The 26,434-nt window shown below is 45.1% G+C and overlaps 1 protein-coding gene across 1 annotated transcript in view; it reads right to left on the bottom strand.

Annotated features, from left to right (window-relative positions):
* The window catches only part of LOC147728992 (uncharacterized), a 124,250-nt gene extending 98,914 nt beyond the window's left edge, over nt 1–25,336 (bottom strand). Inside the window, exon 1 of the mRNA XM_086959935.1 lies at nt 25,299–25,336. Coding sequence (XP_086816061.1) covers nt 25,299–25,336 — 38 coding nt within the window. The remainder of the gene's footprint in view (nt 1–25,298) is intronic.
* Between the last annotated feature and the right edge of the window lie 1,098 nt (nt 25,337–26,434).

Raw genomic sequence — 26,434 nt, 5'->3', positions numbered from 1 at the left:
GTGCGGTGCTGCTGAATTGAATTGAATTGAAGGGCGATTTGTATAAGCGCAACTTTGCCCAAAGGCGTCAAGGCGCAAAAGATGGAATAAAAGCCAGGTACTAAAGAGGAATGGAAGGGAGAGGAGACCTAAGAGTAGGCTTCAGTAAAGAGCAGAGTTTTAAGGCCCTTTCTGAAGAGCAGCAGGGAATCCTGGCCCCTGAGTTCCAGAGGGAGCTCATTCCAAAGTCTGGGGGCTAGTGAACAGAAGGCCTTACCACCCCATCTCACCATGGCGACTCGGGGAATAGACAACAGATAATGACCGGAGGAGCGTAGTGCCCTGCCTGGGATATAGGTCGACACTAAGGTCCTGATGCCCTCAGCGCCAGCACCGTGAAGAGCCTTGTGGGTGATGGTCAGAATTTTAAATTTTATTCTGGCATACACCGGGAGCCAGTGAAGGTTTCTCCTGCGCAGCGCTTGCTCTTCAAATGGCGGCCGCGCTGCACTGGCCTGTTGCGACGGCCTTTATAATTTATTTGGGTACACTGTCAGTAGCATGGCCCTTCACGGTGGGCCCCTGCAGCTTCCTCCACCCATTGCCCCACCAGTGCAGCCAGTGACAGTACCAGCACAACTAATAACCCTCTCACTTCTACAAGCGTCAACATTCTGAATACTCCAGGCCACCCAAAGGTATACGAATGACACTAGTGGAAGACATTATCCATTTTTAATATATGTTCAACTATTAAACACTGTTTGCTTATCTCAACATTTGATAAACAGCACCACCACTGTTAGAGCTAGTATTGAGAATAAAGTGCAGTGCAGTGCACCAGAAATCTCCGGCTCAAATTAAGCACTGTGTTAGACAAGAATGAATGACGGGCAGAGGGGAGAAACAGGGATGGTGAGGTGGGGATGGGGTTGGTGGAGCAGACAGGCAGGGAAACAGGGAGAAGGAGGCATACAGATATGGGGAGAGGGACGGAGATGGGGAGAGACCGATGGAGGTTGAAAGACAGACATTAGAAAATACAAGCAAAGAGGGGGCAGACTGGCAGGGAGAGGCAAACAGTGGAATCAGATAAAGTTGGACAGAGGTTGAAGATATATACCGGGGACATGTACAGATAAACTGAGAGGGAGAGGCAGGCAGAGTAGATAAAGACAGACAGGTGGAAGACAGAAAGAGTGGTCAGAGTGGAGGCAAGATAGACACATTTAGAGGGACACATTTAGAGGGAAAGAGATGGACAGAAAGACAATCAGAGACAGTGACAGACAGAACTAGAGAGGGGGAGACAGGCAGAAAGGAATTCAGAAACAAAGGGGCAGAAACAAAGACAGATAGGGAGTCAGACAGGTGGAAAGTAAGCAGACAGAGGGAAAGAGATAGCGGAGATGGCAGACACAGGCAGTCAACAGTAGAAGAAGAAGAAAGGCAACTAGGAAAAAATACAAACAGTGAGACAGATAAAAGATAGACAGAAAGGGGGGAAATGGAGAAGCATAGAGGTGGGCTGGCATACAGACAGAAAAAGATAGCTTGGGACAGGCGTCAAGGGATAGGCAGGTAGGAAATCATGCTGTCAAGAGAGATACACATACTAATTTATTTTATTTTATTTATAAAGTTTTATATAGCGCAAACAAGATCCCGAAGGATATCAGAGCGCTTTAATAAAAGGATGGAAGCTTGCCCCACAATCCTACCCCCAATAACCCCACATGTCATGGTACAGGGGTGAAAGGCGTTTAGGGCTCCCACTGTTTTGTTTACTACCAAGGAGTAGTGGTAGCGCCCGCCACAACGTTTTGTGATTCGACTCTCGAGTGTCTTGTGACTTCGCTTTACATCACACTTTGTGCTAATGGTGTCTAACAGTGCAAATAATAGTTAACTCTTTCCCTACATGCGTCAAGTTAAGGGACATTTTGTGTTACTTTGCTTGAGTTAAACACCCGCTGCTGACATCCGTGGTCCACTCACACCAAAAGTTGAGATCGAACCCCAGCAAAGCTGGCTCAGCCTATCTTCCTTCTGGGGGAGGTAAATATAGTACCAGTAAATAAGATATTAGCAGCGTTGTATTTGTATATTGCTAATCCACGGCAGAAACTCTACAGCAAGAGTTCGTTAGTTTTCATTCGTCTCTTTTCATTGGCATGACAACTGCAGGGAAACAGTTAACGTTCATTTCTGGAGTGCAGGGGTCTGGAAAGAAGGGTGTCATTCCCTCTGGGATCCTGCAACCTGAGGCCAGCAGGTGCGCCTGAAACACTGAAAACACCTCAAACCGCGCACGGACATTTGATATGTTAAGTCTGGAACAGTCCGTTCATCGTGACGTGGACAGGGTTGTGCCTGGAGTGTAACCGCCTCGTGCAGGGCGCATCACAGCCATTAATCCCCGATGGAGCAGTGGGTTAATTGTACACAGGCACAAGACATGAATGCAGAGTTAATTCCCTGTATGGGCAGGTGTTCATTATGGCACAGGGCGATTTTCTCTGTCACAGCAGCCTTAGTACCTCGACACGTTTGGGAATGTTTTCAAACCCCACATGTTATGTTTGAGTTCTGGCTAAAGTAATTCTCGGCAACACAGGTTTTACAAACAGAGGACCCTTCCATCTGGCCTCACAATTGAAACACGACTAAATATCACACAGAAAAGCCGCCCAATCAGGGGCGTAACACAGCCCCCACAGGAGGTATGCCACTGCCCTCAATTCAACTTCAGCCTGCTTGCTTGTTGGAACCATTATATAGCTTTTGGGAAATCAGTGTAAATTACACACTCACCATAGAAGGCCGAACAGGCTGCCAAGAAAAGAAAATGATTTGCTAGCTTCGGAATATAGGGCTTGGGAATGTAAGCAGAATAACCGGGGTTACTGATTGACAACATCACACACTTTGATAGGCTTGTGGGTGATTTGTATTAATGAGATCAGTGTTGGCGCCGTTTTCAAAAAAGTAAATCTTTTATTCCTTGTAATATCCTCTGGTCTAGATGACCGCACTGCCATTCATTCCGATCGTCCAGGATTATGTGATGATGTCATTTTGGGCCTACAATCTTGAAAACATCCATCAATTTACCTTCATGGTCTTCGGAATCCAGTTTGCCGGGCCCTGCCCTCGCGCTCCTTTCACACACACCCTAACTTTTCCCCCGACGTCCTGCTTCCTGCAGCGATGATCCCACCCCCTCTGTTTCCTGGGAAGGAAAGCCACAGCCTGTCAGGGCAATGATTCAGATGGTAGGTATGCGCTTGCGCATCCACGTGACGTGCGGTGCTGCAGCGCAGCGCTTGACTTGCACTTCAAACGGCTGGGCGGCCGCGCTGTACTGGCCTGTTCCTGCGGCCTTTATATTTTATTTGGGTACACTGACTGACAGTAGTGTCAGTGAGTGTCCCCAAATAAATTATAAAGGCCGCCGCAATGGGCTAGTGCAGCGATGTCACCGTGACCGACGCCCTCACAATGGTGCCGCCTGGGGCGGACCGCCCCCCCCCCCAGCCCTCCCTAGCTACGCGGCTGTTTCTTAACGACCTCCAATGTGGAGGAAATTTTTTGCAATTTTCCTGTCTGGGATTTACATAGCCTGCATAGCAAATCCCAACATGTAACAAGCAAGCAGGAATGGAATCAGGGGTGCACATCTAAAGGTATTCACGCTGGTAATTTTCCACCCAATGGGTTTACAGATGCCAGATCGGAAAAAGCTACAATTTAAAGAAAACCACTAACCACCACACTATTAATGAGGCACAAGACGCAAGAGGAACCTGCTCGACACAACATCACCAGACGTCGCCTTCCTCATGGAAACATGGATGAACGCCTCCTCAGCCCCCGACATCGCCATCGCCATCCCGGATGGATACAAGATCATCAGGAGGGACCGCGTCAATCAGACTGGGGGAGGCATCGCCATCGTCCACAAGAACACCATCCGCATCATGACCGACGCAGACGACACCTACACCGCCGCCTAACACCTCCACTTCCAGATTCACACCAACCCAAAGACGACCCTCAGAGGCACCCTCATCTACAGACCCCCGGGACGACATGCACAATTCAGCGAGGACATCACAGACTTCATCAGCCCACACGCCCTCCCCTCCGCCGACTACATCCTCCTGGGGGACCTCAACTTCCACCTGGAGAACAACAAGGACCGCAACACCGTCACCCTGCTGGACAACCTCGCCAATCTCGGACTCAAGCAACTGGTGAACACCCCCACCCACTACGCCGGACACACGCTGGATCTCGTCTTCTCATCCAGCAAGCACATCGCCTTCAGCCACTCCACCGGACTTCACTGGACAGACCACAGCTGCGTCCACTTCAGCTTCAGAAAAACCACTACCCACCACCACCCGCAGCAGGTTCCTCACAGAAGCTGGAGCAAGATCACCGCCGACCAACTCACCACCTCCCTCAGCCAGAACCCACCCGCCAGCACACCGGACCCCAACGAAGCAGCCCGCAACTTCACGCAGTGGCTGACCGCCTGCGCCAATGACCTCGCACCACTGAAGAACCCTCCCAGCAGACCCCGAAGCAAGAAGGCCCCCTGGTTCACCAACGAACTCAAGGATTCCAAGAAAACCTGCCGCACCCTCGAGAAATCCTGGCTCCTCGACCGGACCACTGACAACATGACCGCCCTCAAACACGCAACCCGCAAGCACCACCAACTCATCCGCGCCACCAAGAAGAAATCACTGAAGGATCGACTGGACAACAACGCCCTCGACAGCAAGGAACTCTTCAGCATTGTCAAGGAGTTCTCCAACCCCAGCCCCGGCAACAACGACATTACCCCATCACAAGATCTCTCCGACTCCCTCGCCTCGTTCTTCCACCGCAAGATCGCCGACATCCACAACAGCTTCGGCGCACCATCTCTGCGCCCAACCGTCGAACCAATGCACCTCACCGCCACCCTCTGCACCTGGACCGCAGTGACCACCAAAGACACAGCCCGCACGATGAACACCATCCACTCCGGATCTCCAACTGACCCCTGCCCCCACCACGTCTTCAACAAGGCCGACTCCACCATCGCACCCCAACTCCGAGACATCATCAACACCTCCTTCGACACCGCCACCTTCCCGGAGAGCTGGAAGCATGCTGAGCTCAGCGTCCTACTGAAGAAACCAACATGGGACCCCACCGACCTCAAAAACCTCCGCCCTATCACGCTCCTTCCTTTTCCTGCCAAAGTCATCGAGAAGATCGCCAACAGACAGCTTGCCGCCTTCCTCGAGACGAATGGATCTCTCAACCCCTCGCAGTCCGGTTTCAGAGCCAACCACAGCACCGAGACCGCACTCATCGCAGCCACCGACGACATCCGAGCCCTTCTCGACAACGGGGAAACAGCGGCACTCAACCTTCTGGACCTCTGCGCCGCATTCAACACTGTCTGCCACCGCACCCTAGTCCAACGCCTCAGCAACACCGGCATCCAAGAGAAGGCATTGAAGTGGATCATCTCGTTCCTCGCTGGAAGAACACAGAGAGTCCGCCTCCCCCCGTTTCGTTCCGAGGCCACCAATGTCATCTGCGGCGTCCCGCAAGGATCATCACTCAGCCCCACCCTCTTCAACGTCTACATGAAACCTCTCGCAGCCATTGCACGCCAACACAACTTCAACATCATCTCCTACGCCGACGACACCCAGCTGATCCTCTCCCTCACCAGAGACCCCGACACCGCCAGAACCAGCCTCCATGAAGGGATGAAAGACGTCGCCGAGTGGATGAAGAACAGCCGCCTGAAACTGAACTCAGACAAGACGGAAGTCCTCATCCTAGGACCATCGCCCTCCGCCTGGGACGACTCCTGGTAGCCCCCAGCCCTGGGCACGGCCCCTAAGCCGACAGACCACGCACGCAACCTGGGCTTCATCCTGGACTCCTCCCTCTCAATGACCAGACAAGTCAACGCCGTCTCCTCTTCCTGCTTTCACACCCTCTGCATGCTCCGCAAGATCTTCCGATGGATCCCGATCGAAACCAGGAAGATGGTCACCCAGGCCCTCATCACCAGCCGGCTGGACTACGGAAACACCCTCTACGCCGGAACCACAGCTAAGCTACATAAAAGACTCCAACGCATCCAGAACGCCTCCACCCGACTCATCCTGGATATCCCTCGACGCAGCCACATATCCGGCCACCTGAAGAATCTGCACTGGCTGCCCGTCAACAAGAGGATCACGTTCAGGCTCCTCACCCATGCACACAAGTCTCTCCACAACCTGGGCCCCAAGTACCTCAATGACCGCCTGACCTTCCACACGCCCACCCGCCAGCTATGATCCTCTAGCCTCGCCCTCGCCGCCGTACTATGCATCCGAAGAGCCACCGCCGGAGGCAGATCCTTCTCCTACCTGGCGGCCAAGACATGGAACTCCCTCCCCATCCACCTTCGGCTGAGCCAGGACCACCTCGCCTTCAGGAGACAACTCAAGACGTGGCTGTTCGAGCAGTAGCGGCCCCCTTCCCCCCAAGCGCCTTGAGACCCTTCCGGGTGAGTAGCGCGCTATACAAGTCGTATGCTTGATTAAAGAGAAGAGCAGGCAGAACAATTGGCAATAGAGGTCGGCTGTCCATTACCGCCCAGCTCTCAATGAGGTCCTATCTCTTCTCTTGCCTCTTAACAACACACATATCTCTTTAATTTAGTGATTTGTTATGGCTACCACATAGCCTCAAAGGACAACAATGCACAGCACATAGCGAAAGTCAATACAGATTAGAGATTTAATTTGCGAATTGAATGCATTTCATATAAGAGAATGTAGTATATTTTAGCAAGAGCATACAGAGAAGTGTCAGTACTAAGGCCAATCACACTTAGGGCCTGAATTAGAGTTTGGCAGAGCGGTTTCTTTTCTGACATAAACAGGGCGGAGTACCCTGTCCGCCAAACCCACGATCCACCCACCCTATTTAGAGTAAGGCAGATCGTCATCTTTCTGACAGCAGTGCGCCACTGGATCTACAGGATCCACCGTTAGAAAGCATACTCCGAAGGCCATGAGAATCAGGACATCTGGTCACCCACCCTATTTAGAGCAGACAATCTGATGTGTGTTTTTGTGTCTATTACGGCCAGTAAAAACCTGGCAGTGACAGACAGAAAAGATATAACAATGACCACCACACCCTGGGAACAAGATCCTATGGTGTGTGGGGGGTGGGGGAGATGGCAGGGCTGGGTGTTTATTTTTGTAATACAAACATGTTTAGTGTGCGGTTGCATGAAAGACAGTGGCACTGCACCAAACTTACAGTACAGTCAGAGGAACCAAAGTATCAGCAGTTCCTGTGAAGATACAGAGATTACTGCTTGGCTGAAGAAGATGTCTAAATGTGGTGGGCATAATCTAGGCAGGCTAGCAGGGGTGTTGTCATCCTCCCTGACAAAATGGCAGTCTTAAAATCAGTACCTAAGTCTTGATACTACCAAGCAAAGATAAAAAATAGGGAGCAGTACTGCCATAAATTATAAAAGCAAATAGTTTCATAGAGGGAAAAATGATTACATAGAATTGAAATTGTTTCAAAGATAAGTCGAAAAGAAAGCTTTGTTACATATCTTCTCTTACTTTGCTCGCTTCTAGTGGAATGATCCAATGGCCATTGGTTTCTCTTTACCCATCAGAGAGTGCCAGATTGCTAACAAGAAACTTTTCTAGCTAATATATAAAGTTTTATAAATGGATGGAAGTGAAGTGATCAGATTGTATGTGGTCACTGATTAATAAGGCAGCTTCTTGGCAAACTGCGTTTAAAGAGTTATGGTCACACCTTCCATCATTGCAGGATAGCAATGGAGGCTCTAAAGTAGAGTGAAAAATATCAGGCAGGATGAAAATATTTAGTCATTGGAGAGTGTTTAGCAACGAAAAAAACTCGTTTGCATCATGTTTGTTAACATGATTTCTAAGGCAGACTTTCGACTAACCCAACATTTTAAAACAGTGCTTGAGTGAGAGAGTGAAGCTTTAAGGTTCATGGCTAAAAGCCAGAATTATATCCGAAGTTTGTAGATTCAGCTTAAAAAAAAAATTCTTTGTAGTTTAGATTAAAGTAGAGATGCATAATGGTCATGATTGGATGAGACTGAGATGGGCTCTTTTGGTGCTGGATGTTCATGTGCATGAGACACCTTGGGGTACTACTGAGTGCAGTAGACTGAGGGGTCAAGTCCGATCTGCGTCGGACAGCTCCCTGAGAGCTGTTTGTAGCCTTAGCTTACGACCGAATCGTACCAGGAGCGGGACCGTCCGTGCGAGGTAGTACAATGAGGAAAAGTGCCAATTTCCCGACCGACACGTAAGCTCCGAATCCATCCACCTTTTCTGTACGAGCCTGACCCGTAAACACACATTTCGCGTCGCACGGCACCGGCACCATAAACACTGCTATTTCCGGCCGGACAAGTCCGATGCGTACTTCCTATGTGCCAGACAGGTCGCCACGTACAGCACGTCACAGCATCGGGTAGAGCTGCATATCAGGTACGAATTGCGCAAGAACACAATACATGGCTTCGCGATGGACCAGCCAGCAACGGGTACGTCACAAACGCATCATGAATCCCATTGCGCAGTTCATACCTGTCCCATACATCTATGACCGGATCAGCAACAGACGTGGACGGAGCAGGCGGCAAGTCGGACACCCACCATACAAACAAAACGACACGCCCCGTCAAATCTCACACACACCCAGGGGGTCCAGACCCTGTTCGCTAGCAACAGGCCTCCATAGGGATCCCATGGCTACCACAACTGCTACCCCTACCCATACGTCATGTTACCCACCACTACTGCCACAATCACCCATATGTGTCATGTTGCCCACCACTACTGCCACCGTCCCCTACCCATATGTGTCATCTTGTCCATCACTACTGCCACTCCCACCCATATGTGTCATGTTGCCCACCACTACTGCCACCCCTACCCATATGTGTCATGTTGCCTATCACTACTGCCACCCCCACCCATAGGGGCATGTTGCCCACCACGACTGTCACCCCCACCCTTTTGTGGCATGTTGATTTCACTACTGCCACCCCTACCCATAGGAGCATGTTGCCTATCACAACTGCCACCCCCACCCATAGGTGCAAGTTGTCTATCACTACAGCCACTCCCACCCATATGTGTTATGTTGCCTATCGATACTGCCACCACCACCCATAGGGGCATGTTGCCTATCACTACTGCCACCCCTATACATGTGTCATGTTGCCCACCACCACTGCCACCCCCACCCTTTGTGTCATGTTGATTTCACTACTGCCACCCCTACCCATAGGGGCATGTTGCCTATCACAACTGCCACCCCCACCCATAGGGGCAAGTTGTCTATCACTACAGCCACTCCTATCCATATGTGTCATGTTGCCTATCGATACTCCCAGCCCCACCCTTAGGGGCATGTTGCCTATCACAACTGCCACCCCCACCCATAGGGGCAAGTTGTCTATCACTACAGCCACTCCTACCCATATGTGTCATGTTGCCTATCACTACTCCCAGCCCCACCCTTAGGGGCATGTTGCCTATCACTACTGCCACCCCTACGTATATGTGTCATGTTGCCCGCCACCACTGCCACCCCCACCCATATGTGTCATGTTGCCTATCACTACAGCCACTGCAAAATCTTCTTTTTGTCATTTACTTTTATTGAAAATAACATAAAAGTAACGCGAAGTATCTTATTACGCTGCTTCACAAACCTTTGCACCATGAGGGAGTGCCAAGGGTGGTGCATGGCGTTCCCATGCAACCACCCAAGCTTTCTCATGCTAAAGCCAATTTACTAAAAACACAGTAGTTTGGGTTTAGCATGAGAAAACTGCACCCTTTTCAAGTAGGAGCACGTAAGTAGAAATGCATACAAAGTGGGAAAAGTCGGGAAAGCTTTCCCTTGTGTCAAGCATTGTATTTTGTACATGAAAGGTAGCCTTCCTGTGCAAAACCTATGCTGGACTCATGAACACACCCTAGCGCTGCAGCACTAAGGTTTGTGCATGGTGCGCTTCAGCTGGTGCGCTGCAGTGCTGGTGCAAGGGAAATGGTAGGATATAGCCATATTTCTGAAGATATGGTACTCTCCTGCTCCCTTCCTATTGCACAACGCAGAGCAGCCATACGAGGGGCGTCGTAAATCTTCTCCTTTGCACCTGTGCTGTATTATGAAGGAAGGTGCAAAGTCAAAGAAACCATCAGAAAGCACTTTCTGTGCACCACAAAGAGGTTCAAGGTGTAGCATTGTGAAAAATGAACTGGCTGCTTCAAACAGGCGCTACACGTTTCACTAATGCACTGCCACCATGTCAGCCGCAAGTTAGCAATTGCCCGGTGCGAAAAGCATTGTGTTTACTGAGGCACACTCTCTCTCTTTGCAGCTGGCATACTGCATTAAAGGTGTGCTGTGTTGCAAACAGGGACATTGCGCCCTTTACACAATGTAGAACACGAGGAGAAAGACAGTGAACTAATTGAGTATTGTCTACACGGATGTGGAAAGGGACTAAAGCAGTGTCTGCTAGTAAACAGCTCCCACATGAGTACATTAGTGGCTTTCCTGTCAGTAAAATATTGGGCTTCTTCAACTCACTGGACAGAGGCTTTTGAAGTGCAGCGACTGGGGAAGAAACGTAGGAAGTTGTTACAGTCAGTGTATTATTGACATTGCCCTACTATGGCTTTCATGCCACTGTAACCAGGAGGGGTAAGTGGAAAGATTGTCAGCGTCGAGAGGAGATTTCTAGGAGGAGGAAGATTTGACTTCCTCCCAGAGAGACTTGGAATTCACCTGTACCTAGTTTGTGGCTGCTATGAGGGTTCTTCTACATCTCTACTCTGCACCTCTATTTTCTGTTTCATTTCTAGCTGTAGGATCTTGGACTACCCACTAGCTGGATCTCTGAGGCATCTCTATTTCACCCTTCGAGCATTTCAAGGGTTTCTCACCTCTCTGTCCACAACCCCAAAGTCTCTGTCCTCAATCCACGCTGCACAGCAAGGCTCTCTCCTCTACCACCCTGTGCTCAGCTAATAGCTTTTATCGTTCACTGAAATGCATCTTGCCCTCATTAGCACATTCACAGGGATAACTATGAATGATTTAAAACCAGGATTTACTCTGGTCCCCTTTGGGCCCGAGCCAGCGTCTTGTAAATCAGGTTCTTAGTCATTTATGCGCTGCCTGAACAGCTTTGATGAAAAATTAATGCCAAGTCTGCAGGCTTTTGTGTCTGAGTAATTTGCCTCCTTTCCTTGTGGTTTTTTGTGAGACGTGTTTGTGTTTGTGTAGTTTCTGCGGTATGTGCTGCAAAAAGACACCACCCACAGCTGTGGCGGCTGCCGTTTTTAGAGCACTGCTGCCTGTGATAAGTTGATTCATAGCGTGATCAAAGTAAATGCCCTGAGTTCCCAGGGAATTCAGCAGAAGAGTAAAAGATGCCATTTCCAGGTACAAGACTAAACATACTTTCCCGGGAGGACCCACAGCAAAGAACAAATGGTGTCTTTCAGAAAGGCTTGTGCTTTCAGAATAAGGGGTGTGCAAAATTAGTTGAATTTGCTTTCACATAACTGAGCGAAATTATTTGAAATTACCTGTAAATATGAAAAAGTCAAATATGCCACGTTGTGTTATCTTTTAGTGCAAAATGTATTCTCATGTCAATTTTTAGGACGAGGATGCATTTAAATAAAATCATCATGACAACACCCACTCTTGTTCTGTTGTTCCCATGCATTACCCCATACATTTGCAGTCATTTCTTAGAGCAAATGGTGAGTAGTTACTTGAACTGGGTGGAACTTGTAGAGTTCGGTGTGTATGCCAGAGCACTGGGGTGTAGCACACAGTGACGCACTAGTGAGAGCAGACCACTTTGACCAAGAACAGAACCTGGCCATCCTGATGGTGTCGTGGTTGTGGGCCATGGGGAGTAATTATTTATAGTTTTTTTCTAAAATGGTAATTTTTTAATTAATAGCATGCTACTAACACTCTGAGGTAAGTTAAGTTTGCGTAACATTACGAATATTATGTGATACAGCTAGAGTTAACCAGGTGCTTTGCACTACATAACAGTACCTTTTGATGCTCGCTTGGGCTGATTATATAAGAAGTCATGAAGACTTGCCTGTTCTGTCACTACAATAGTAGTATTAATATCAGTGAGTTAGCATTCTTTTTGCCTTTACTTTGGTAGCACATACAGTCCCGATCTCCCAGAGATTTGTAATATGCATCTATGCATGGAAAAGGTAGACTGAGTTGGCTCATCAAAAGCATTAGTAATTCCAAATGTAGTGTCAGTTTAGAAATTAGTAATAAGGCTTGGTTGTAGGAAATAGGGAATAGCTCAACTCAATACTACTACTTTGGGAGATCTGATTTAGAAAAGTACAATGTTATTGGGTTTGCCTCTGCCTTTCAAAATTGAATGTACCATTAATCTATGCTTTTATCTACTTTATTTTTTATATCTGCACTTAAGGGCAAGAAGAAAGCACAATTAAAGGCGGGTCAGAGTAAAGGGACTACCACCACCAGTGATCTGGGTTTAATCCATCACCGTTCTTTAGACCACTCTGCCACCCCAGTTTAGACATGGCTGTATGCAAATCGGTCTGACCCTGTGCCTCATGGGAACAGTCCAGCCCGAACTGCCAAGCCATGTCTTCCCTGGACCGGAAACAAGCTTCCGAGGACCGGTTTCTGGCATTCCAGCCGTCTTCAGCCCGGCTTGCTTGAATCCAGTGGCAAAGTGAGCAAGGGACTTACGTCTGAGCATACCCTGCCACACTTATGGCGGCCAAAAGCGGTACAAAAGGGATTCAAGCAAGCCGGGCAGTTCGGGCTGGACTGTTCCCATGAGGCACAGGGTCAGACTGATTTGCATATAGCCATGTCTGAACTGGGGTGGCAGAGTGGGCTAAAGAACGGTGATGGACTAAACCCAGATCTTTTGACTGGGTGTGAGGGGTTGATGGATTCAGATGCTCCGTCCATTACCACCCCCTTTTTTTACCGCTCAGGTGATGATGCAACATCACCAGTCTGTCTCCAGTTATAAGTACAGGCCCCTCCCCCATCCAAACCACAGAAGGGTTTCACATTTGAGCCAGCACAACACTCTGCAGCATTTCCCAAATCAAAGCACCTCTCTCCAATCCACAGAGCTGAGTAAGCCTCAGAGTCATCATCATGTTTGTTTATCTTTGAAGTCAATAGCTTCCTTCTTCCTGTTGAGGTACTCAAACCCCCCTGAGTCCTTCCATACTTTCCCTGATTCTAACTAATGAATCAGTCCAGCTCCGTACCGACCCGAGTTAATTAGACCTGCAATGCACTGCTATTGAAGAAGAAAAACTGAATTTGAGTACTTTGCATAGATGTGTGTTTATTAACTAAAGTGATTGGTCTGGTCTCCGAAAAACCAGAAAAAGGACCCTCCAGGTGTGTAGCCCGAGTGATCTTCTGCGAGGAGGAGGTGGCAGCCTTAGTATTTTTGTGCAGCGCCAGCTCCTCTCTATGCTGGTAGCAGGAGGCAGGCATAGCATTGGATATCCCCCTCATCTGCACTGGGGGAGGATGCACCAGAGTGTGTGGCACACCATTCAAGTTTGGCACACCTTTCAGCAGCTGACGCACCACTGGGCAGATATTCTTGACAAGGAGCATGACCTGCTCGGTGTTGAGATTCCAGAGCTCAGTGAGTTTCAATTATTTAGTGTGTTTTTTACAATGCTAAAAAAAATCCAAATCGCAGCTCATACTTAGGAGTAAGTTACCCTTAGTTTACATTCAGAATATTATTATTATGTGATCCAGTTTCTGCTAGGCAGGTGCTCTTCGCTACCTAATCCTACTCATCATCGGCGCTTGCTTTGCCTGATTCATTAAGAAGCCATTGCAGACTCTTTTGCCGTCCTGTCACCCTAGTGAGACAGTGATATCAGTGAGTTAGCTTTCTCTGTGACTTTGTTTATTTAGCTTGCAAGTTTCAAGCTATTTAACTGCGAGGTGTAGTATGCGTCTATGCATTGCAAAAAAGTGAGACTGAGTTATCCATCAAGGGGTGTAAGAATGAGAATAGAATCAAAGATCATTCATTGCAATGCATTAGTTCCAAATGTATTTTTTGTTAAGGAAAGTTGGAATTTGGACTCAAAACTAGTACTATATCTGAACTGTTTTAGAGAAGTGCAATTTGACAGCATTTGCCTGTCATAATAATTCTATAGAGACTAACTGACTCATTAATCTATTTTTTTATCTTCTTTATTTCTTACATCAGCACCCAAGGACAAGAAGAGGAACATTGCAGAGACGGTCTCTGGAGTACCTGGTCAGCAGGAGGGCTGACCACCAGCACTGCTGCCGAGAGATCTGCTAACCCTAGTAAGTCCTAATATTTATTATCATTTACCTAATATTGGGTTGCTGATAACCCTAGTAAGTCCTAATATTTATTATCATTATCCTAAAGTTGGGTTTTATGATTGTTGTGAGCTTAGGGTAGACCCTTGGGGTATAGGAATGCTGGTGCTGGGTTTCAGGATGGCGAGTTGCTGTCTGGAGGCTGGTGTTGCTGGTGAAAAATGAAGTTCCTCTGACACCCTAACGTGCGGATTACTTTTTCATATGGTGAAAAGGATGGGATACAAACCCACTCATGCAAAGCACAATGGATTAGCTCTTTTTCCTCTGCTTACTTTACTACTTTTAAATTTAACCTTGTTTATTTTTTTATACTGTTTCATTCCTGTTCTCCCTACATTATATCTTTTCCTCATTAAATGCTTTTTATTGTAGCTGACTTATCCGGTCAGTACTAGTTTCTAGTTCACATATCTTCTGTTTTGTTGGTAATAAACTTTCCCTCTCTCCAATATATGTTGTGGTACTTTAAGACGGAAAACACATTTGTGGTACCCTATTGTCCACTGTGAAGATTATAGGCCCAAATAAGCTAGTATTATAAATAATATGCATCATATAAGTTTGTTGAGAAGTTTTTTTCTCTGCTCATGCTCTAACAGTTGAGTTAACGAGATAGTGGGCATGGTCGTGGAGTCCCCACCACCAGACTATAATGTTATGTGCTGTGCAATTCATTTATACAGTATACCAGCAGTTTCCATGACAATGTAGCTTGCCTGGAAAGTATTAGGTTCCATTCCATTTGCCAACCAACAACATACATCTTTCATTGACTATTATTCCACCCCCTTCATTGTGCTTCAATGACCGAGTCATCATGATCATCATAGGTTATAGTTCTGCCTCTCTTTCACAAAAAGGTTTTGGTTGTCTACACTAACTGGCTTGTCTAACACTGCGAATCAACCTAGTGCCCAGATGATGTTTTTTGTTAGAAGGCACTGCAGTGCTAACCCAACTGTAGTGATGTATTGCAGTTGTATTTTTTGATAGAAAAAATTAGGGTAGGTGTATTTGGCATCTAAAATATATATAATGTTTTATTCTAGCCACACACACCACCAGTGATGCCGGCTCAAATGTCGCTGCAGGAGGAAAGTCAGTTGGAGGGGGTGAAGCGGCAGCAGGGACGGGCATGGTAAGTCACATACTTCATTGCTCATTGACAATTAATATTATATTCAGTAGCCAGTACCAGGGCATTATAGACTCCCGACTGTAACCCACCCAGCTTCCCCAGCTGCAGCGGCAGTTCAGTTATTACGGCCTCGTCTATCTGAAACTCAGGAAAAGCTCACTTAATGAGCATTTATGGCCTGAGGAAAACTTGAAAGAACGGAAGGTTAAAAGAAAGTATGGTTGAAAATGGTATATTACATGAGTGAAAGGGTGAGTGGGTAAAAGGGTGTGATGCTGGATATAGGGATGGATGGGTGAAAGAATGGTTAGAAGAAATGGTAGATATTGATACTGAATGGATGGATAAAGGAAAGATTGGTTGAGAGAAAGTAAAGCTTCAATCATGGTAGCTATGGTTGAATTAGATTGAAAGGATGAATGAGTATTTGGATTGCTTGGATAAATAATCAAGGCAGCTCCTCTCATAAAGAGGGGCATGCTGTTCACCTACTACGCTTACTTTGTTTTTGTAGGGTTATCAAAGTTATGGTTCAATGTGGAAGGCATTTTTTACATTTTTGTTCTACTACCTTGACTTTTTTTATTTCTTAAGCAAGGCAGATGTATCCCACCCATCTTCATTCATCATCTGACTCCAAGCCACCAATGACTGAAGTGCAGTATGTTTCAATTTATGACTGTGGAGGAGTGTGGCTCAATGGTTAGAGCGGCAGACCTTGATGCAGAGTTCTGGCCAGGGACCAGGGTTTGATTCCCGCCTCGGCGGGTCTCTGGCTCATAAATTCCGCTGACTGGATATTCTCGCCTCAGTGCCTATTCTAATCATGGGTCCCACGCTGCAACTCTGGGCAATAGCTTGCTTAGCCTCCACAACGGCCCCCTACAGCGCTGGGGATGCCTGGTTGCACCCCGGGGATGCCCAGGAGTGGACATTTCATGGGGAAAAGCCAGGACGGGTTCCCTAGCGGTATGAGTACAGCGCCAGGACACACTGCTTGCCGGGGTATCAGTGCGCTTTACAAATACGTCTACATTTACATTTACTGCATTGTTGGTTGTACAATATGCGTCTGTTTCAGTTAATGTGGTATTTACAATGTTTTCAATGCATTGCAAACTAAACAGCTACGGTGTGTTTCCCTTCACCCACTCAGTCACCTCTAAGCACTTCACTCCTTTATTTTTTCTTACATTTTTCCATCAAAGCCTACCAAAAAATTGAAAAATCAATTGTTGGCATGTGTCACATTTGATTTTATAGCCATGTGAAATGATTCCAAAATATATTTAATGTTTCCTATAACATATTTATTTTATGCCTGTTTTGGTTTATCCTCTCTTGACTTCTGTCGACTAGTACAGTGACTGAATAAGCCAAAGATGATGAATCGATGATCAGTGTAGTGACAGTGTTGCCTCTAATCTATATTAAAAGTTCTACCCTACCCTGCAGTAGAGTAAGTCAAATTTATTTTTCTTACTACACAGTAAATGAATTTGTTGGAAATAATTTGTGGTGGCAGGTGAGACCAGTGAGAAAAGTGGCAGTAAGTGCATGATTTTATGTCAAGTTTAGTGTATGGGATACGCTGTGACAAAAGTGCCAAATACAATCTATAGAGCCAGTTACTTCCCCAGTAGTACAAGGCATCCTTTTCCACAACATCTACTTATGGCAGACAGGATAACATCCGAATTTCATATGTGACACAGTTTCTTATTTATTATTCATTTGCTTCTTTGGAGTCGGAGTAGAAAGAGAAAGGCATGTGGAGAAGAGCAGGGCCATTGGATTTCAAAATAGATAATTGTCAACTATAGCTGCCTGAGCTGCTGATAGTAGCAAAATTCCTCGGGACTGGATAGCAAAGAGCATGACTCCATTTATTTAGCACAACATACAACTTGTACTCCATAGTGTATAATGCCTTATTCATTAATGAGAGGTAATTTATTGTTCCACTCAAAGGGTCTTTTTAGTTACTTGAAAAGCCTTTAGAAGAAAAAAAATCAAATCACTGTTTTTATCATCCTCTCTTAATCTGTCTTCAAGTTTTTCTGCCACACAGTCAATGTTTTCTATGTGAGGCATGAGTGGGTAAAACATAAAATTGGCCTTGTGACACTCCCAATCATAATCACATCCAATTTCAATGGCCCTAGGTGACCAGCAATGTACTGCTCCAGTTCCTCACGCTCATTGCGCAGAGCATTATTTACAAGGTGTCTTTGTTCTTTTTCTTTTTCTCAATATAGCTACTCTTGCTGGCCCATCCATAGCACCCAATGGTCAGGAGATGGCCGCCCATCTGAGGTGGCAAAGACTGGGACGTATCCAGCAGGAATACCATGGGGTAGCGGTCCTGGCAAAAGAAGAGGTGCAAATGCATCCCTCTCAGTCGGGCGCCAGATCAACTGGTCTTCCTCAGCCTTTAGCCTCCAGGCCATTCCATCACTGGTGCCACAGCCAGCTGACAGCATCTGCTGCCTCCCCCTCTGCATCTGACAGCAGGCCATTGCTGCGGTGCGTCCTGCAGCAGGTGGACACTATAGCGAGCTGGCTCGTCAGGATGGAGCATAGCCTTTAACAGCTGCATACCCAAATGGACAATACCTTCTTCTGGTCCTTTTTTAATTTTTTGTTTTAGTGGGAGAGATTTGTTGTTGGTAGAGAGGGTGGAAAGGGAGTTGCGACCGTTATTTTTGATTCATTGGACATTTTTGGACATTGGTGGTTGGGTCAATTTGTTTGGAAAGATGGGTGGGCTTGTTGTGGGTGGAGAAGGTGGGTTTGTTTGTAGATAAAAATAAATAAAGGAGAACATTATTACATTTCATCAAAATGCATGCCTGTGCTTGTTTTTTTGTGCTTTACTTTTACTCTGTGCTGTTGCCTTTAGTTTTTATGCCGCCTGTTTATCTGCTTGTAGGAGTGTATGATACTGCTTAGTTAATAGGTAGTTATACCTCACTAACTATTTTGACCCCTAAGGGGATGCTGTCATGACCTATATTGTCTACAACAACCTAGATAAAAAATTGCTCACAATAGCAGTTAGTTAGTTACATACTAACGTAACTAGTTCACTTCACTTCAGATTTGTCTCACCTGAATATAGATGAAGTGAGGTCCTACTCCCACCCAGGTGAGCTCCAACTGTAGGATTAATCGGAAGGATTATCCATTTCAGGCAACTAAATGGAAATAAAAACACTGAGTTAATTCTTTAGAGACAAGCTTGATGAAGAATTGAGACCAGACTACTACATGATGACACAACACAGAATTCCGTATAATGATAAAAAACTAAAATAGCAATAGTCGTAACTTGAGCAATTGGGAGCTACTATTTATTTAAAACTAAAGTTACAAAATCCTTGAGTCAGGAAAACTGGGTTCAACGGCTGGAATGGATAAGTTTAGGCGTTTACAGTTACACGACACAAGGCCTAAATGATGATGTTGAGGACTGATGCTCTTCGTACTCTATCTAAAATATTGATCACTTGTATGTGTAGGTGGGTAAATGGGGCCAGTTTGGGTTATTGCTCAGATAATAGAAGATCCTGCAGGGACTTGGTGTTGCTCTCACCACTTCCGCACCATCTTGACCAAATTAATGGATGAACCTTGCGTACACCATTGACGGGTTGCCCTCATTCATTTGGTGTTGGGATGCGACCTTCTTGTCATCATTCTTGGTCCCTTCTGTTGCTCTATACCCCCTCCCCATTCAGTCCTGAAGAAGACCCGCAGCAGAGGCATTTAACTTCCCCTTATTGCGCCACGGTCGAAACGTTGACGGTTTTTACCCCCATGTTTTGAGGCTTATAACTTATTTCTGATATTCTCTCCCCTCCATGTTTAAATCATCATTGTATATAGAAATTGTATGGGTAGGTCTCTGTGTTTTGTTTAACTAGAAGAATTGTTTATAAAATTTGTATCTTTGCTCTTTGAGCTTCCTTTTCCTCTTCAATTCACTTGAGCACCCCTTTCATTCCTACTGCATCCTGCAGTTTTTTCTTTTTCTTTATCAAATTGTTTTTACGATTGTTGAAAATACATTTTTAGATACATTTACTGACCAAGAAGATTGGTTGTCTTTTGGATTAATAGAAGTTGGGTACAACATACTGATAGGTAATACTGGCTTTGAAAAGAGCTATATTTCCTGTGTTCTGTTGTGGATTAATCTCCCTAATATATGAATAATGTGTGATACATTCATTGTTGCTTGAAGATATATCGAGGACCGCTGTTGTTTTATACTAATTGATACCCAGGTCCTTTGATTTATTTGGGTAACCCCATTGAATTAATGAGCAGTCATGACCCAAGCAAGATAGACATGTAGTGCACTGCTGTTGATTGAAGAGCAAGTAGAAAAACATAATTGCAGTATTTTGTATAGGATTTTGTTTCAATTAAATCAATTCAAATCTTGATTATGATCTGGAGTTCAAAAGAGTTCCACATAAAAAGATATACAAAAATGTTCTGGTTTTCAAATCATCTAAAGCTATAATAACAGTAAAAAAATATAAATACATATAAAACCATAAATATGTCAATTTTGTTGAGCAATACAAGCTACTAGCAGCTTGTTACGACTAAATTCGCAAGTAAGCAGATGTTAAACCAATTTCACCGTTATGTTGGAATACTGATATGTCAGTTTAGGTCTAAATGTAACCTTAAATACTCTAAAAACTTTAACTTAATTTTACAGCATCTAAAAATTCTATATATAATACAAGTACAAAATATATACAGAGACCTGACGGTTACAGTTTTCATAGTACATACTAAATACATAAGCGCACAGCAGATCATTTAAAGTGCAATGCGAAAATAGCCTGAAACTATTTCTTTTAAAATTAATGATAAATCATGCTCAGATGAACCCCAGGGGAAAAATTCTAGCAGTAACTCAAAAGATGCACAGTGATTCATTTTACAATACAGTTTACATAGCAGCATACATGAAATTAAAAGTGCAAGTGCATAAGTGCTATGCCAATTCCATCCATCCATTGGTCATTTATGGAACCAGCTAACTGGTAAGATATAATTCGGATTATACCATGATGTCATCAAATGTATAATATGAGGACCCTGCCATTCTAATTATAATATGTAATGGATCTACGGATGACCCTTTTCAACATACCACAGCCTACGTCTTCACATTAGTTCTTATCTAAAATATATTTAAAAATTGTTTAAAAAATGTATACTTTTCAAAACACATTTGTTCAGATAGGGGGGCCAAGAAGAAGTTTTGGGCCTCCTTAGCTGTGGCAATGTTAGATTTTAAATACAATGTTGTAATGGTTGTATTAGGGGACAAACAAATAAGTCATGATTTAAATCTTGCACCTAGCTTCCGCATGAATGTCAAAGTCTGTCCTGCCTAGCTAATCCTTCCCATGCTCCTTTTATAATTCGTAGGGGCAGCTGATTTATCCGCATCGAAAGGAAAGTTCTACGCATTCCGTTTGGGAGATCCCATACAACATATGGTTGAAGTTGTTTATAAATACTACTCCCAGCTATTACACCATTACCGGAATGATCCAAGCACAGAGCAGTATCTCTTTTACAACTGACTTCATAAATAGTCTTTTTAATTAGCATTTTTAAAGCTTGTTTTGGTAATGAGCCTATGCTATTATGCCCAATATCAAACAAAAGTGCAACTTGCACATGATTCCTAAAAACAACGCTTTTTCCGTCAGGTTTGCAAATATTTCCTGCCTTAGCACTGCCCGTAAAGGGTTTTTAGCGCTGTTCAGTAAGGCATTACTCCATCTCAAACATGCAGCCATTGCAAACACATAGGTCGAGAGGAGTCTATATTCAAGCCTGATTGCTGCTCTATTCAAATTACAGATCTGGCGCCAAATATGCCCTCAACCTTCTAAAAAAACATTGCTTTTCATCCAGTAGTTCACAAGCATCACTTAGTGCTGGCTGGATTTTAACTTTATAAACGGATAAAACGTGTGCAAAGTGTCTGTCCGCAACATTTAGTAAAATCTACAAATTGCGTATGCCAGAGATATTGCCTTACTTCAACATTGGTCAATATGATCACTACTCAAACATCTGCTTGTAAATATTCTTCCCATTTACAAGTACAATTTCACCACATCAGTTTTGGCTTTCCCTAGGAACCAGTGCATATTTTTCCTGACTCTACACCCCCTATATCTAAAAATCATAGTTTCACATTTTGCTATGTTTATTTAAAAAAAACTATCATCAGCATAACTTACCAGCTCATTAAAATGCCTTTGAAGTCCTATCAGGGTTAGATACATCAGGATGACATTATATGCATAAAGCAGACAACTCAATTTCAATGTACCTAATTTGCGGGGGGCCCTTTACACAGCACCGCCCTACTCGGCAAGTCATTGATCTAAAGAGAGAAAAGGAGAGGGGCTAACAGGCACCCTTGCTTCAGCCCATTATAATTCTCTACTTTATTCGACAGGCCCTCATTACCCCTTATCAATACCTGAGTCCTAGTTATGGAGTGCAATGCCCCTGAGTCCAAGTTGAGGAGTGCAATTGTTTTTTGTTTGGTAACTAAAGTGACTGTTCTGATCTCTGAAGAACCAGAAAAAGATAAGACTCTGCCAGTACATCTGGCTAAGAGTGAAAGGGCCAATCACCTACAGGAAAATAATATCACCCACAATTCAGACCCCAAACATTGTGAATCATCTAAAGCAAGATCCCCAATAACAGTTCAGCACACTCCCTCTCTGTCTGCCACCACATGAATCATCCATCATAGCTCATAATCACTCATATTGACTTGTTAGAGCAATGATTACCTGTTCAAATACAAGCACGTGGTAGGTATACCATGTCTTCTTTGATGCAAGCAACAGATTGGAATTTGGCTGTCTTATAAATTAAATGATCCTCTGGGGCAGTCCTAGGTGATAAAAAAACAGAAGAATCATAGGAGTGGACCGTACAGAGTAATTTTCACTAAGTAAGTTTGTAAAGGCCAATTACCTACAGGAAAAGATTATCTCCCATCATTCCGGCCCCAAACCTCAAAAATCTTCTCAAGCAAGTTTCCAAATTACAGTTCGGCACCCTCCCTCGCTGTCTGCTACCACATAAATCATCAATCATCACTCACAATCACTCACAGTTGAAATAGTTGCAGTCACCTCTTCCAATCCAAGCATGGGTAGGTTAGATAGTAAGTACACGATTCATCTTTGAATACTGGCAACACATTGAAATGTGGTATTGGCACTCTTGAAAAACAACGATCTTTTGCAGCAGTCCCGTTAAGTGATGGAAAAAGGGATGGGCATGTGAGGGAGGTAGTCTTTGTCTCCAATGTTATGAAGGAATTGTGGAGTCTTCTTCAATGCACACTGGTCCAACTGCAATCCGGCAACATATATGTGGCTACAAAATGGTGCTGCAGCATACATCTGACACAAATATACTAATGTTTCATAAGCTACTTTTTGGGGCGGCAAAGATAGAAGTTAAACGAGAAATAATTAAAAGGTTCAATGGGGCACTGGCATACTCAGTCTGGGAAGTATAGCTTGTCCTCAAATTCAGGTGGTTCAGCCAGAAGTTGGTCAGTTAACGCACTTGAATCTGACCAATCCTCCTTATCCTCTGCTGTTTCAGGAATGGTGTAATTATGTGATATGAAATATTGGTTAATTGTGATCATAGTCAATCTTTCTGCATTTAGAGGCAAGAGACTGGTCCTTCTCACTGAAACAACCACACCAGCAGCACTAAATACACGTTCAGCAGACACACTGGCTAAAGGACAATCCAGATACTTTATCCCCAGCCTGCTAAGCTCTGGCCATTGGTGCATCTTCCAGTACCAATATATTAATGGGTTTGAATCCGCATAAACCTTTTTTGGATCATACAGATACTCTTGGAACATCCCGTGGAAGGTCATTGATGCAGCTACTTGTTCAATCTCTTTTGCTATCGCCTCTATGCTGGACTTAAGCCCTGCTAATTGAAACTAATACAGTGCAGAGGTTGGGTTTGGTCCTTCTGTTGCTGTTGTTGCTGGTTTTCTGGTTTATGAAGTTGCTGGCTGCTCTGAGACAAGATTGTCCTCTTTGGAAGTTGAAGGCAGCACCCGAGAACTGCGGGATGGGCCTCTAAATTACAGGCGTGCTTCTTCCGTTCTCCAGCTAGCTCAACAATCCACCTTTGTATTTTGAAACATCCCCGTGAGAAAATGAACGAAAGTGAGTAGAATTTTTTTGTTCTGTGGATCAAATAGTGTGGCACCGATGAACTGGTAAGACAAGATGATGTCATGTTGCAGCCTTGTATTACAAGCCACGCGTAGAATTAATCTCTCAACTGAAGCATGCACTTCTGTCTTTTCGGTCACATCTATGGGGGTGAACCTTTCGGACACCCTCTTTACCTGGTCTTTTAGTAGATGATACAACTGGCTATCTTAGCCTATCATACTGTCCTCCTTGGTAACTTCCCATGTTAAAACCTCAAAAAAGAGTAGCATCTGTGTCAGACATTTGACCAGGCCCCATGTGTCAGCATCCATGGTCCCCTCCTCTTTGAATGACTTAGGCACAGACAGCGTACTGCGCAAACAGACTTTGCAACATGTAATAGGTTGTGTTGCAATGTGTCAGCATTTCCTGTATCAGGGCTTTAACTGGTACTCTATTAGCATGCTGGGAAATCTGCAACTGCTTCTGCGCTTTAAAAGAATGGCTCAAATGATATTTGTCTGTAGGAGGTCAGTATGTTGCTGACTAACCACCATCTGACATGGCCTTGACAATGTTTCTGCCTTTGTCCGTGGCAACAAATCTATTTTTGAGACTTATGGGTTGTAGCCATTCATGCGCCTTGCTGTTAAATTCATCCAAGATGTTTACAGCTGTATGTTATTTCTCAAAGACCAACATGGCCACTGTTGCATGCTGCCCAATGCTCTTTAAACTTTCTTCAGGGCCCAGACCTGTAGATATATTTTTCTTTACACATGCAAAAGAGATCCAGTGTGCAGTGATGCACATGTAATCAGTCACCTGAAAATGTGTCCACATGTCTGTCGTCAGGTGGATAGTGTGAACAACCCTTTGCTGTAAAGCTTGTCCAACCGTTGCAGCACATCCAGATGCAGCACTGGAACTGCATCGCTGGAAAAATAAGCCTGACTTGGAACCTTCTATTTTTGGTAGATGGCTGATACAGATTCAAAGAATCCCACTCCTTCCACAAACTAAAAGTGAGGAAGTCCAGTGCTAATATTTTTGCCAGCTTCCCATTGTACAACTGTGCCATTGGGTGGTTGAGGTCATAGGGCCCCTCTTGCTTGAACATGCCTGTAATAGTAGCCTTTGTTTTGTTATTCTTTTCTGGGGCCACTGACACAGATGGCTTTAGAGAGGTAGGTGGTGGTAGACTCAGTGCATGTCATAGTGGAGCAGTCATTGTATGCAATGGGGTCTTCAGCTGACTCCAAGTCTTTTGCTATTGTGAAGTCTTGAGGTGGGTGATTCTGCTGCACTGCTGGAGACAGGGATGCTTTGCGTGAGGATGTCAACATCTTCTTCCTCATCATCATCACCGCTCACCATGATTAAACTTGTACCTGATGTTTCCAGCTATCTTCCTCACCTTCACCGCCATGTTCAGCAATTAATTTAAGGTGCTCCTCCCACTATATTGTGTAGTGTTTTTTCATATTGGCCGTTTGGCCTCCAGTAACACAATGTGTAACAGGCTTAGCTTGACAAACATTTGAGTGGCAAATGGTGCATACTGTAATGTTTTCTCCCTCTTTGCTAATTGTAAAAAAGTCCCAAAGTAGGAAGGAGGAATTTTTTACTGTGCCACTGCCAAAGCTTGAAGAAGAACTGGAGGTAGGTGGGCATATCGTCGATTTCCTCCATGCTGTGCATTCTCCACTGAGGTAGTGTTTAATAGTGCAGGTCTCTGCTGGGGCTTTGCAAATATGGGAGATGGTGGTGCAACCCAAGCCGCATCCCTTGAAACAGGTCAAACAGCAATGGCGAACTCCTTTGTGTCACCTTCCAAAATGAATGCCTCATTGTTGTCATGCTCCTCATCATCTCCTTCTAAGCCTCTCAGGAATTTTCTTTTTCCTTGACTTTCCTGGTTTCTCCTGGACTCTGATAGGTCCACTCCATATCCCTATCACCATCACCAAAAGTTGTCCTCCCTTCCATTTCCTTGCAGGAGATCTGGGAGCCAATGATTCTAAAATAGAAGAAGCTTGCTCGGAAGGAAGCTAAGCCTCCTGTTCTGCTAAAACATCAGGAAGATGTACTATAGGTGGCTTTGGATGCTCTGTTTCCCAAAATGAGTGGGAAAAGACATATCTAATTTAGTGTCACTGCTTGTTGGAGTCACCACGATTACAGTGGCCACCACACTGACAAACATGGTCTTCTTGGCCTTATGTTGGGGTGCTGCTGTTGATGTGGAAGAGTTGCTCTCAGCTTTCTCCCAGGAGGCCGGTGTGAGAGGCACATGAAGTCCTGAGTCAAAATAAGTTTTGGGGCAACATGCCACTGGGAGAAGCTGCTTCTTTTCACTGACTACTTTTATGGAAGCATCTTTCTTTGGGTCCATCTTAAAGCTCTCAGTTGGCAGTGACCTGTTCTCAGGACACCCCCGCGCCGCACGGCCCCCAGCTGTGTGTGAGCCCCTCGTGTGCCCCTCGCTGCTGCTCGCAGCCTCGTTCTGCCGTCTGCCTGTCTCCCT

Source organism: Lissotriton vulgaris, chromosome 2_2 (assembly GCF_964263255.1).
Source record: "Lissotriton vulgaris chromosome 2_2, aLisVul1.2, whole genome shotgun sequence".
In the NCBI taxonomy this organism is placed as follows: Eukaryota; Metazoa; Chordata; class Amphibia; order Caudata; family Salamandridae; genus Lissotriton; species Lissotriton vulgaris.
This window is presented reverse-complemented; position numbering and strand designations above follow the sequence as displayed.